Below are 13844 nucleotides of genomic sequence, written 5' to 3' on the forward strand. Positions count from 1 at the left end.
AGGAGGGACACACCAACAAGGACAAGGTGAATTCACAACTTTGTATGAATGAATCTTTCATTATTTACATAAATTAATCAAGAGTATAAGTAAAATTGATTCTGTAATGTTGCTGTTGGCATATTTTAAGTAAATTATGACAGCATTTCTTGTTTTCACCTCAGAATGTTAAATGTAATTAGGACTTAAAATTCAAATTTATTCTCTACTTGTCTAAATTATTTTAAAAATTATTTTAGTATTTTAGTATTTAGTATTATTTAGTATTTAGTATTATTTCGTATTATTTAAAGTATTTTAGATTATTTTTTTAAGATTAGGTAATATTAAAAGTGGATTAAATGCATTTCAGGAAGCATTTTGTTCAGGAAAAAACTTGCAGTGGTACATCCAGATTTCAAGTAATTGCTACCACACCACATTACCGACTCCGGTGGGACAAAACAACCTTCTGTCCCCTCCCTATTTTCAAGGTGGCACTCGAGCATGATTGCTGCTTACACAGGTAGACATTCCTAGTGCCACGCACCCTCCTCAAATATTTCACAGGTCTCTGCCACTGGTGAAGGCCTGCAAGTGGATCCCRAATCTCTGAGAGCAGGATTCAACCCCATCCTCCACAGCCATTGCTACGCAGCCCTGGGACACCACGTGCACCTCAGTGGCCATGTCTGGAGCAGGGCTCCCACCCTGAGCACCCACTGTGCTCCAGTGCAACAAAGGAACCACRTTGGGTCCTGTGTTTGTTRTCCAAAATGGATGTGACGCCTTTCMACGCCTGGATAACTGTTCTTCCACATCTGCCCAACGATCTGAAATGCTGCCCACACAGAAATGTTTGTCTCACACATGTTGGCATTAGAAGCAGTTACCCCCAGCCTCCCAGCTGAACACGCTGTGCTTCTGCATGCTCCCAGTGACAYACATGTTGCTAGTGTAAGCATTTRCCAATCCATTAGAAAAAAAYAACTCATAATTCCTTGGTTTCAGCTCCATCCTGTTCAAGCTGACACAGAGCAGCTTAMAGCCTGCATTACAAAGTAGTACACAGAAAAAGAAAAATAAAACACAAAGTTCTTTGTTTCAGAGTTCATGCTGTGTTCCAAGCTTTCAGCTATTAGAGCACTTTATGAATTACCAAAACCTGACCTGGAAGGGATTATTAAACACAGATGAGACGCCTGACTAGTTCAACAGCACTAAGCAGATGCCAAGCAATTACTGCAGATTTTTTTTCTTCTTCTAGCGTATTTTGTGCTAAATTGCACATTCATTCCAAGACTCTGATACAATCATTGCTAGAAAACACAGGCTTCTCTGAGCTGTCTTTATGGGGAGCAAACACTACCTTTCCAATGCAGCCATCTCTAGATAGAGGACACCAGTGAATTACATCAGTGAACACATTGCTGATCCCCTCACCCTCGTTATTTTTATATAATGTTCTCTCCTATTCATTAACACACTTTACCATCCTCCACACTTAAGAGTACTGCAAGTATGGAAATACATTTCACACGTTGCTCCTTAAATACATGGTTGATTTCAAATCAACACTTTGGTTTTATAAGCCACTAAAATATTTCGCAGTGGTCTGCATAGACACCATCTCTAACCTGAGCTCAGCTGTCCCACCCTGCCCRGGTCTCTCTACCCAGTCTAGCTTTCTTTCCAGGATCCCACGCAAAGGACAAGCTGGAAAACTTACCACCTCCGAGCTCACGCTGTCTGAAAAGAGACTGTGAAAATATATATTCACAAACTGATGAAAAAGTAACATTTAATCATTGCTGTCATGGAGACGAAGATCAGTACTTGCCATTTCGTAGCTCCTACACCTGGCGCACTGCAAAACTCCTCATACTCTCCCTCTTCTTTTTTCCTCCAAGAGAGGAGTGTTTGACAAATCTCTCCATCAAAGATGTAAGATTTGGGCATCTAATGTTTGCATGCCAGGAGAGGGGGAAAGGTGGCAGAAGAGCAGGGAAAAAAAAGATGAATATGCAAAAGCCTCAAGATAAAAATATGCAAAGCAATTCTTATCTGTGGAACAAAGATTTGTAGAAGAAATGCTAAAACTGCTACGRATTAAGTATGAATAGAGACATACATGTATGAAACAGCAGAAGAAAYAACTGAGCAAGCCTCTAAAGAGCAGCATGTATGGATAACAAGGGATGTGACTGACAGCAATAAAGTGGGAAGATGCTGAGAAATGTGTTGTTGCCACCCAGCCCAGGAAGCCTAAGCTCCAAATGGCCGTGGTGCAGTTGCCTTCTCAGCAGCAGACCTGTGCTTTGGCAACAAGAGGGAGACCGTGTGGTGTGTGCCATTCCTCTCCACATTATTATGCACCAGCCAAGGCACCCCGAAACAGGAAAAGACAACTTACTTCATGTTTAGGATGGGTGAAGCAGGATACTGAGAAAAACATAGCACCAYAAGCTCTACTGAATCCCAAAGGATATAAAAGACATTTCCAAAAGCCATTGCTCCTGTCCTCTGTAGCAGCCAGTCCTGGCCAGACCACTTGGACACACACACCTTATTGTCTGGGTGCGTGTGGGTGGACACAGTGAACTTCCATAAGATGAAATCACCATGCCCTTTCACAGGGTCTTAAGCTGAAGTGAGAGAATGTTTTAGTATTGAGCTTCCATAAATAAATACTTCATAAATGCCCAGCTACTTCTCAGGGCTAGCTGGTAATACGGGGCACTGAAGCAGCATCAAAACACTCCTGACATTATCACAGGGGTGCAACGCACACCCGGTGTGTGATATTCACAGGGCCCAGCTTTGTAAAACCTGAACTATTTTACTGCAGTTTATATTCCTCTATCAGCCTATAACACATTTAACTAATACATATTGACTACCATAAGGTGAAAAATGGTATTACTAACAACACTAGCTCAACACTGCTGCATAAGAGTCACACCTGAATTAGCCATCAGAGAGCTGATTCTCCCAGAACAGAACCAGGAATCACTTTTTTTTTCCTGACTCACAGGCTTGGAATAAAATAAAACCCCTTCTTCCCCTTACTGGAAAAAGCTGCTTAACTRTCTGAAAAGCACAGCTCTGTGGAAGTTCTAGTGAGGCCTCTGAGAGGTTTCCAGTGGATGAATTTCCAGAACCTGATCTGATGGAAAGCACTGACAGACCGAGAGCCTCAGCCAAGGCTGGGATTCCCAACCCCCCCACTGATAGGAAGTTCTTCCCTGTCTCTGACTCAACAGTTCAAATTTCCACACCAGCAGAACCCCAGACTCCATGGGCATTGTTGAATGGTAGCAAGGGGACATGAAGGCTCTATCTCCTCCTGGGCATGCCTTTTAAGTTCTAGAGCTGCCCGTGGTGCGTGCTCTCCCTGCAGTCCCAGCAGCCAAGCAGGCAACTCCACAGAGTTATCCCAGGCTTACAGTCATGCCCTCCCATCCATCAGTCATTGSCAGGACCCCAGAACAACAAATGACACTCCCACAGGGTGAAGCTGCTCACTCATAACTTAAAGTCATCAGCAACTGGAGATGAGAGTGTGCTATCCTTKTACCCACGTGGCTTCCATCAGGCACTAAAAGATGGACAGCTTTTGTTCCAGYAATACTTATTTATGAAGTTCCTCCCAAGCAATTATTCCCACTTTTGTGTGAACACAGCCCCAAAAGAAAAGCCAACTCAGCTCTTTCCAATTCCTCAACATGCAGATCTTGGGGGACAAAAAAGAACCAAACCAAAAGAATTCATGGTAAGAGAGACATTTCCCTAAAGACAACTTGCTCGTAGGACTTCCCATCGCTGCTAAGCAACCTTTCTGTCCTGTCCCTGAGGATATGCAGAAGCCATTCCACACAGCTTGAGCCAGCTTCCAGAGAAAGCAGCAATGTGTTAGCTGTGCATGGAGAGGTGACTGGCAGGCTTCCTGGCCTGCATCACTCTTGAGCACCTGGAAGCAGGCCTGCTCAAGGCAAGCCTGGATAACAACTGAATCCAGTGTTGTTCCCATGAAGTCTGCAACCTTCTCCACACAGCATCAAGAACAACTCTGGGACATCACCACACAGAGCTGAGGGACTGTACAGCTAATGGTAGAGAAGCAGATGCCTCCCTACGAAAGTTCCTTTAATGCCAGATAAGACGTGAAAAGCACCATTCCATTCCCGTGAAGCAGGACTGGCCAGGCAATGGTCCTGGCTCACCTAAAGCCATGATATTCCAATACAAAAACACTCGAATCGCAAGACTCATAGAAACCCCCAAAGATGACCCCAGTATCTCTTGCTATTACCAGAGGTGGCCTCCTTGTGTCAATTTTTATCTGTTTTCCTGCTCTAAAACACTTCCTCTGTACAGCAGATGTCTTACTTCATAAGAACTTTCAGTATGATTTCTGACATCTTCATAACCAATCTGGGGAGATGTAAATTAGGTAGACTGCAAGGTGGATAAATCCTGGCTGGATTTTGTGGTCAGAGGATGGTAATGAAACATTGGAAACCAACCAGTTACAAGCAGAATTCCCTGGAGCTGATATTCAAGCCCAAACTGTTTAATACTGTCATATTTGACTTCTATAGTCAATAATCTAAACAGAAAAACAGAGAGGCAGCATTTCCTGCTGAAGGAAATTCGTAGAAAGGAGCAGAGGAGAGTCCAGGGCAGAGGGAAGGCCAGYTGAAAACCAAGTTGATCATGACACAACACTACAGTGAAGAGATTTGAGATGCAACTCCCCCTGCACAATTACATCTTCCAGAAAGGAAGACACCTGGGAGTTAATGCCAAAGGCAGGTTGAACATGCAGTTTCTCCTCTCATTCAGACCATAGACAAACTGTTTATAGTGACAAAGCTTCCAAAAAAACCACTGCCATTTAACATAAAATAAAATGCACTTAAAATGAGATGCCAGGGCTGGAGCATGAGAGCTGGCAGGGCTTCATGTCAAATGTGAAAGAACAGAAAAGGGTGCAGCTGCACACTCCATGTCCACCATTCCAGAAAAACAAGCAAACTGTATAGTGCAGAAACACACTGAACCCTTCAAGTCCAGGTTRTTCCCAGTGCAAAAGCATGAAATTTACTTGCTTAGTCATCAGCATTGAAGACTAGTTTGAGGGACATGGGAGGAARCTGTAGAGAACCAGAGGAGAGCTGATAATGGCAATAGTCTTAAGAATCCAYGAGCACTTCATCTCAGACAAACTGCCTGTAACATCACATGAAGTGGTTACAGAGCTGTGGGAGCACAGGCTCTTTACACAAGTCAGAAGGCATCAGGAGTTTGTTATCTTGGTTATAGACTTCCAGCAGAGTAAAAAAGAGCCTCCTGTGGCAGACTGGGGGAAGTAAAAAGAGTTCTCTTCTAATATGAACAGAGTAAGTAACATTACTGATGTGAATCTCAACTCTTATCCCTTTATAAAATGTAACTTGCAATCCTTTAAAAAGACGATTAGACTTTTTGGTAGAGGTCAAGAAAGGTTTAGCTGACTGAAGCAAGTGACACTAATAATATAATCATCTTACATTTATAGCCAGGGAACTGCAGATGTTGCACATCCAGGTATTTCTGTCAGTTTGTGATTAATAAGGGGCACACTTGAAGGAACAAGCTCAGCRAAATTCTAAAAACAACATTTAAAAAGTACTTATTGAATGTTGACATGAAAAGCACGTACAGGATGCTTTCAGCTTTGTTTTGTATTTTGTTATGATGGTTTTGTATTTGGGAATTTTTGTGGGTTTCGTTGTTCTTTTTTTTTCTCCCCCCAAACACATCATACACTCTAGATTGTACACATAATTCATAAATATTAAAGTTATAGCCAATTTATTACAGATAGTATTTCCCTGATGCTGAAACAATGTTATATATAAATATTTCTACATTAATAGAAATGCAAAACAAGTCAGAAAATAAAAGTCTTGAGTAAAGATTGACCAAATTGCAAAAAAAAGATAAATTGTGTACTTTGCAACTATTTGTGGTTGCAGTCTCCAACTCTGATCCCAGAGGAAAAAGCAAAAAATCCTTAGTGCTGTCAATATTTTGGTTTGCACAGAGAAATCTGTCAGAATCATCAATTATCTTTTTAATATTATTACAGGAAAAGAAAGTTTTTCAATGCAGTTACACATTACTTGAAATTGTGGCACATAGCTTAAAAAGCAAAGGAATAGTAACATGACCAAAAGAGTGGGATTTCTAAGTATCATGCACAGAAAATTGTTGGTATCTCAACAMGTTTAAGTAGGGAAGGGCAGAGATAAAGCATTAATGTCATTTCCCCCTGAAACTTCTCCACATCTCTTCATAAAAAGTGACAGCAGTATAGAAATGATCCAATCTATGACAGGTAGCAGAGACAAAAGTAGGCTGTACTGTTGTTAAGAAAAGGAAATCCACATTGCCCAAGTTTCTTTATTGATACTTCACATCTTCACTCAATACTGTTACCGAATAGTTGAAAAATTGTCCTGTACACCATGAATATACAAAATTTATCTGAAGCATTAAATCCGTAAAAATAGGAACAATTCAGCCAGACCAAGTGTAACTGAAGACCTGGCAGACAGTCAAGGGAATTGTTTATCTGGGCTGAGACGTAGTCMGAAATTAAGACAACTAAAAGAACCACAGACTATTAAGGAAACAGAACTTATGTAAATTAAGATTTTACTAATTTGTCAGAAGATAGGAGAGGGAAAGGTAATGGATTTTATTTTAAATCAGTAAGCATAATGTGACTTCTTGGAGACACCTTGGAGGTCTAATTACATACAACTAGAAAACTCACTGCCTTCAGGCACCCTCATATCAAGTGCAAATCTGCGCAGTTATAGAATATATTTATAAAATATACTATATGCAAACATCTTTACAGAGCTTTAAATCAAGCCAAAAAGTAAATATACTTGATGGGACAACAAAAAAAAAGAATCAAAGATCAAAAATGTGGGTAGTGTGATTGTGGCCCTTCAAAGCCAGAGGAAACCACTCAGTTTATCTGCAACAAAAAGATGGGATTTGCATTTTAAAAGTTGACTGTTTACAAAAATGAAGAAAATATCCTCTGTGCTTCTGAAAATTAACATGAAATTAGCTTTTGTGACTTTTACATAGTGTTGTTATCTTAAAAGAACTTCTAAAGCACAATGTCAACCCTTGAATAYCAATAACCAATCATGTAATTGCAAGTGAAAGGGGTTTCCCAGCTAAATCAAATTAAAACCTACATAATTCTAAGGAGTGCAATGCTCTGGAAAAAGCTTTAAATTAAATTATTTTACTTGTAAAGCTAGTGTTAGTTTTTTTTAGTTAAAAAACAACTGGAAGCAAGAAAGCTGCAAGAGTACAAATGACAAAATCATTTTAGATACAGCAAATGAAAGAGTGAATTATCCACTGATGCAGACARAAATCCTTTGCTACATTATTTGCTTCCTTACTTCATTCCATTGCATGTACACACAGCGTATTAAAATGCAGAACAATAAATAAAACGGCTCAGATTACTAGCAAGGGGCAAAACACAATCYGTAATTGTGCTCTATCTAGTTTCTGTTTCAGCAGTCTTTTTCTCTTCAGTTCATATGAAAAATCAGTCAAGACTTCCAAAAAGAGTCGCTCTTTTTTTTTTATCAGAAACTTAAGTTCATTTGCCCAGGTTTATAATTCAAGACATTTCGTGAAGGAAGCACAGTGCAAATTATAGGACTAATAAAACTTGCTTACATAGAAATAAGTTTACTTGATTAGTGTTAACTGGTATCTTTATGAAATACATTGTAAAACAAAGATTAAATAACAGGACTGAGTTTGTTGGGGCTTTTTTTCTTAGACTTTTTTCCTCATCCCTCCTTTGAAAAGCTTACTGAATTACAAAAATCTTTAATAAAGTTCCAGTCTTCAGCAGATAATCATTATAAATGCTGCCAATCAATGCCAACTAGTGTTTGATTTGCTTCTTGTGCATGTCCAATTTCCTCTGTAATACTGTGCTGCTGCCAGAGTTTTTGAATCTTTTTAAATCGCTCTTTGCACAGATGTAAGGGATTCCCACGTCTGAAAAGGAGATAACACTTATCAGGAATGATAAAACATTGCAACTAAGCACAAACACTCACGTGTGACGTATTAAGTTTTATACTACATATTTAGATAAATACTACAATATTTAGATATCCCTTTAACATTATTCCTTTATCAGAGCAAATCAACAGGTATTTGGACGAGTAAAGTGCAGTGCTACCTTGTCTGGTGCACCACCCCTAGAGCCTAACAGTTAGCTCCAGCCTYGGGGAACCTCACATCTGGCCCACAGGACACCAAACACAGGTTTTCAGCCACCTTTCCAAGCTGAACCAGTTCATATTCTCTGGTTTTGGCCAGTTTCAGAAGTAKCATGAACAATATCRAGTCCCTAAATTATCCTCACATAGRAAGCAGYGAKAGGAGTTGAGACAAACAACTACCRCATTAAATAAAATAATCTCATAGTATTTTCACTTGGTATTAAACTAACACAGGTTATAAAAACAAATGCAGTAGATATAAACAAAATTTTCAGCCTTAGTTTCTAGGCAACTTCACAGATACTAAAAAGCTYCAAGTTTTTACATTTCAAGACAACTCCTATTAACCAGGGGAAGATCTTGCATTCAATCTTTTTGATCTAAACCCACATATTAACATTAAAAAGTCTGAAGATATTAGATGCAGCAGCAATGCCAATATATAATGTTACCTGCATAATTAAAATTAAAAGATAAACTAAAAAGTTATTTTTCCAAACCAGTTCTCTAATTCATGTCTTTAAAAGATGTAATTTTTAAAATATTTACCTGAGTCCCTGATCTGTTTCTCCATAGTCATCCAGATAAGGAGGAGGATAAAAGCAGCCCTTTGTTTTCCCAGCTAAAAATAGCACCTGACATTCTCGTACTCTAGACAGAACCAGAGAGAAGGCTTTTAGGCATTGATTTTTAGATGAACGGTTTCTCATACTTTCATAGACACTCTTTTCCAGTTCTTACCTACTTTCATTCTGTATAATCTGCATGCACAGATTTTTAAAGGCACATTTTTTAAAAAAAACTAAATCTCTCATTCTCTTCCTGTTACAACTTCTCAGTAGCAGTGAAAAACAGTGTCATTCCATGTCRTATTATTTGCAGTCTGTGTAAAATACTCAACAGAACCACAAGAAAAGAAAACAATTTTGCTTCTCACTAATCTTTGCCAAAGTGAAAATAGACATTAGCTAACCTTTCCCTGTATGGAGGAAGAACTGAAATGAATTTTCATGTTTTCAACAGCAGCAGCAGCAACARCAAAATCAAAGTATTTACCTTCAYAATTTTGTAATACTTGAGTAGAAATAAAGACATAGGCAAAACGAATTCACTTGAAAATGAAATTTGAGCTTTCTATGACATTTTATCTTCAAAGAAGCAACTTCTGATTCTTACACCGAAGTACAGAAGGATGAATACACTTTAGGTTTTAGCCAACCCTGTTGTTAATGAAATGCTGCCTTTACAAGCCACCCTCTCCATCACACATACAGAGCTAATAATTTAATTACTACACACATCATCCAACCCAGCAGTAATAGTAGAGGTRTTCAGCTCCTTACCTAAGGAATATGCCCACTCCAGAACCACAAGTGTAGGTATGTGCAGTACAGGCTCCAACATCTTCCCCTTCTAATTCAGTCTGACAGCAGTAACTCTGAGARCACAGCATGGTCCCACACACAAGGCACAATGTTGGGGCTCTGCTTTTGTCACCACCTGATTTCGGACACCTTTTGTTAGGGAAAAAAAAAGAAAAAGAAACCCACTGTATGTGTTAACTCYAGACAGTAAAAAGATTCAGAATACTTTTGAACATCTATACAAGTAACAGCTGAAATTTCTATTTCACTATTTCACTAAAATACAGGGCAGTTTTGCTGATAAATGACAYGTGCCCTTAGATTTATGATTCTATACACAACTTTCTGAGACTTGGAGGTGAAAGGTTTCCCAGTTGATGAAAAGGAGCAGCAGACTTTGGGGTGCTCACTATAATTGCATACAACTTACGAGAAATTGGATGCTTGGTTAATGAGGCAGCTGTAGTCGTCYGGAAGGTCTATTAATTTGTTGGATTCTCTTGCATAGCTAGAATAAAGCAATCAAATCAACACTCATATTTCATTGAATAATACACAAGCAAATTCAAACTCATTCATGCTTTCCTGACTCATCTAAAAAGCATCTGTGAACAATTAATTTTTTTTGTTTCCCTCTTCTCTGCCATTCTTCGAGTAAAATGGTAGCCCATAAAAAGATGAACACACAACATCTCTCAAATAAACCACCTCCCCTTTTCTTWGTCTTATTTTTTATGAGTTTGAGAAAATGCACAGGTGGAAAGACWGGAAAATACATGTCATTTGTATGTTTTTAGCAAACCTAATCATAAGGTCATTACAGATTTAAACAAGTATTTGTTCTCTCCTGTATCCAGTTTGCTTTGTATTTTCTTTTTGTCACTGATATTGAACAGATAATAGTCTGACTTTCAAGTTCAGGGAACTTGCATCCTGAAGAAAATGAAATAGKCATGTAATGAAAAGGACCTATTTAATATCAAATACTTATATATTTAAAATATAATTAAAAGTAACAGGTATTATACAATACATTCCAATAATCTTAAAGTCTAAGAATAATAGAAATTAGACTGTGAAATGCAAATTGCTTTTCACATTTTACATTTGTAACAGAAGCAATGTACAAGAACATGCTGAGAAGAAAAAAAAATCATCACTGTCAAGTTACACATTAGCTTGGGAACGGTAGATAAGAATCAGCAAAAGGAACACATGGAAAAGATCCCAACAATCACATGTGGCAGGAAATCAATTACACAACCAGAATATTCTCACTGTGTAAGAAAATCTGTTAATAGTCTGGTGTTTCACAGATGAAATGATTAATTTTTATTTTTGTCASAGCCTTATTGTATGTACATATTAAAAGATTGACTTTATGTATTTAGCACAGGAGATTAAAAAGCAGGGATATGTTTTTAATGACAGAATTGTGAATTTCACATTAATTTCTAATTATTAGGATAATTGTTAATCACTATTTTTACCCASCCTTCAGAAAGAACAACACCCTAAATGCTTATCTACACCCACTACGCATTAAATGCATTCTGAATTCAAAGTAATTGTGCARCAAGAAAAAATGTATGAAAAGCTAATTTTCTTTTCAGCAACTGACTCAGTGTTGGCTTTACTGAAGGAATTGGATTCTTAAAAAAGACAATCAAAAAAGCTCTTCAATGCTGGCATTTTTAAACAAAAGTTACATACATCTTTTAGCAACAGAATATTCTTTGWATCAGAAGGTACAAAGTAAGAAGAAACATGAGATGAAATTGTATGGCCTCCAATTACTGTACATCTGTCTAAATAAAACCAATATTGAAATCTACTCAATCAAGCAATATTTCCTTTTCTTACAAAATCAGAAAAAATCACTTCTTCCCTAATATTTTAATTATTCAATAAAGCAGAACAGATATTTTATTATAAACACCCATTAGAAAAAAATATTAGGAGAAAGCTGCAACATTAAATGTTTCCCCCTGTCTCTGCTTAAAATCCTTCCATGTTTACCTGATAGCATGTCTCTTGCCTTCCAGGTATCTTTTTACTTCAKTGTTACTGCACCAACTACAAGCAAAAAAAAAAAGGTTTTAACTTCAATAGTTGATAGAAAACCAAATTAGCAAAAAATCCACAGTACTTGTATTAAATAACCCCTAGAACCAAAACGGTTTCTTTCAAAACATTTCTTTCACAAATAGTTTTCAAAATATACAATTCACTTCCATATCCATTCCTGGGAGAACGCACTACAACCTTGTGCAGAGTTCTTTAYTATATTTAAACTAAGCACAAAAACACAAGTTACCTTTCTATTAATGTGTTCAGAATCTCACTATTTTCTTGAAAAAGGCAAGTGAGGTTGTTTGGCAAGGAAAGATAGCTACATAAGTGTTCAAATTGGTTTGCTCCATTCACTGAAAAACAAAAAAATATGTAATTTTCACAATAATCAAAATTTCTCCTTGTTAACAGGAGAGCATCAATTTCTGTTTTAAGTAATCTGGAATGGCATTTACCTCTAYATTAAAAATACATTTTTACAACATACAAATTAATGTTTTTTGTCCTTTTCATTATGCTGATATGATTCTGCACTGGTAACAACCCATTCAATTAACTTCTTCACACAAAAGAGTTTAAATGTAATTTACTTTGACCATAAACATTTATGTCTTGAAAAGCCCATTTAATACAAAGCAGGCAATACCTTGAATTTCTGAGGGTGCTGGGACTCCATTTAAGTAATGAAAAAACAAAGCAGAACATCTCAGGAAAGGCATGATTCCAGCTTTTAGATTCCTCCACAGGTGCCAGCCTGAGGAAATTTCTTTCAAGGCACTAAAGAGAATAAAAGGAAAAAAAAAGTTGGCTTTTATTTAATCATTTCAGTCTGAGAGTTATATTTAGCAAGTTTTCAGTTACATTTCATATTAAATTACTGACTTCAGCTGAAATAATCACTATTCAAAGTGTTTATTTCAAAAGCAACCTCCAAAAAAAACCAACAAAATACACATTCATAAAAATGTGACCAACTGGGACCATAATTTAAGGAAAATTTTACATAAACATTCAGATCATAGAATGGTTTGGGTTGGAAGGGACTKTAAAGATAATCTYGTTCCAAACCCCTGCCATGGGCAGGGACACCTCCCACTAGACCAGGYTGCTCAGAGYTCCATCCAGCCTGGCTTTGAACACCTCCAGGGATGGAACATCCACAGGTTCTCTGGGCAACCTGTTCCAGTGGCTCACTACCCTCACAGAAAAGAATTTCTTTCTAATACCTACTGTCTTTCAGTTTAAACACATTCCCATCCTAACAAGTTTTTTGTATTTAGACATCRCCAATTCCAGATTCTGCAAACTAAATTTAAAAAAAAAATTGCTCCAGAGCACAATCTTCATGAGCAGGTATCTTCCTAATCACAGATGAATTTACAGGAATAGTTACTTAAGTGAATCTAGAAGTGCTGGATAAGAAACAAGATGTCGGAGTGCCCAAGTTGAAAGTCTCATCTTTGACAGCCTTAGTATATAATAGTATATAAATATTTTTATAAATATTTTTATATAGTATATAAAATTCATCAGCAGTTAATGTTGTGTCCAAGAGAGAGAAAYATCATAAAATTTTATCAAAAGTTCATGTTTTTACCTTCCTGTACACTGGCAAAGAAATTTATACAGTGTAAGCACAGCTACTTCCTCTTCACTGTTAGTGTTTTCTTGGTCCATGCCATTCTCTTCTGAAGAAGAAATAAACAATTAACACACTGTTTCATTTATACATGCTTATACATCTAGAATATATTTTTTCACGTTCTGATAAAAAATGCCCAAAGTGAAATATTCCACTGGGATAGAATATGATGTACTGGAAAAAAGTTCACTGCTGCACATCTTATGTGGTAAGTTTGTGCTACTGTCAACTCCAAGGAGGTGCTGGTTTACTTTTCAATGGGTTGCTTGACATACTTGCTTGGAGTTGTTTGCTTTATGCAAACTACACCTTATCCAGCTCCTCTTGCCAGCAGATACCGTGATTCCTTACTTTGTGAACTGCAACTCATTCATCATGCAATAAAAAACTTCCAGGCACTGCTACAGTAGCTAGACAGCCAGGATTCACGACCCCAAAAACTCCCAGAGTAGAGCAATAGAGACA

General features: G+C 37.6%; 1 protein-coding gene across 2 annotated transcripts in view; it reads right to left on the reverse strand.

The window, feature by feature from the left end:
* Nucleotides 1-6412: 6412 nt before the first annotated feature.
* Nucleotides 6413-13844, reverse strand: part of UBR2 (ubiquitin protein ligase E3 component n-recognin 2) — a 55139-nt gene continuing 47707 nt past the window's right edge. For both annotated transcript variants that reach the window (XM_057367679.1, XM_057367680.1), the window contains exons 40-47: nucleotides 13335-13425; nucleotides 12384-12514; nucleotides 11982-12090; nucleotides 11684-11740; nucleotides 10095-10172; nucleotides 9644-9814; nucleotides 8850-8951; nucleotides 6413-8070 (exon numbers count right to left, since the gene is read on the reverse strand). In XM_057367679.1, the coding sequence (XP_057223662.1) occupies nucleotides 7929-8070; nucleotides 8850-8951; nucleotides 9644-9814; nucleotides 10095-10172; nucleotides 11684-11740; nucleotides 11982-12090; nucleotides 12384-12514; nucleotides 13335-13425 (881 nt within the window). In that variant the 3' untranslated portion in view covers nucleotides 6413-7928. The remainder of the gene's footprint in view (nucleotides 8071-8849; nucleotides 8952-9643; nucleotides 9815-10094; nucleotides 10173-11683; nucleotides 11741-11981; nucleotides 12091-12383; nucleotides 12515-13334; nucleotides 13426-13844) is intronic.

The sequence above is a fragment of the Malurus melanocephalus genome, unplaced genomic scaffold (assembly GCF_030028575.1).
Source record: "Malurus melanocephalus ecotype Western Australia unplaced genomic scaffold, MMel_1.1 scaffold_82, whole genome shotgun sequence".
NCBI classification, from domain to species: Eukaryota; Metazoa; Chordata; class Aves; order Passeriformes; family Maluridae; genus Malurus; species Malurus melanocephalus.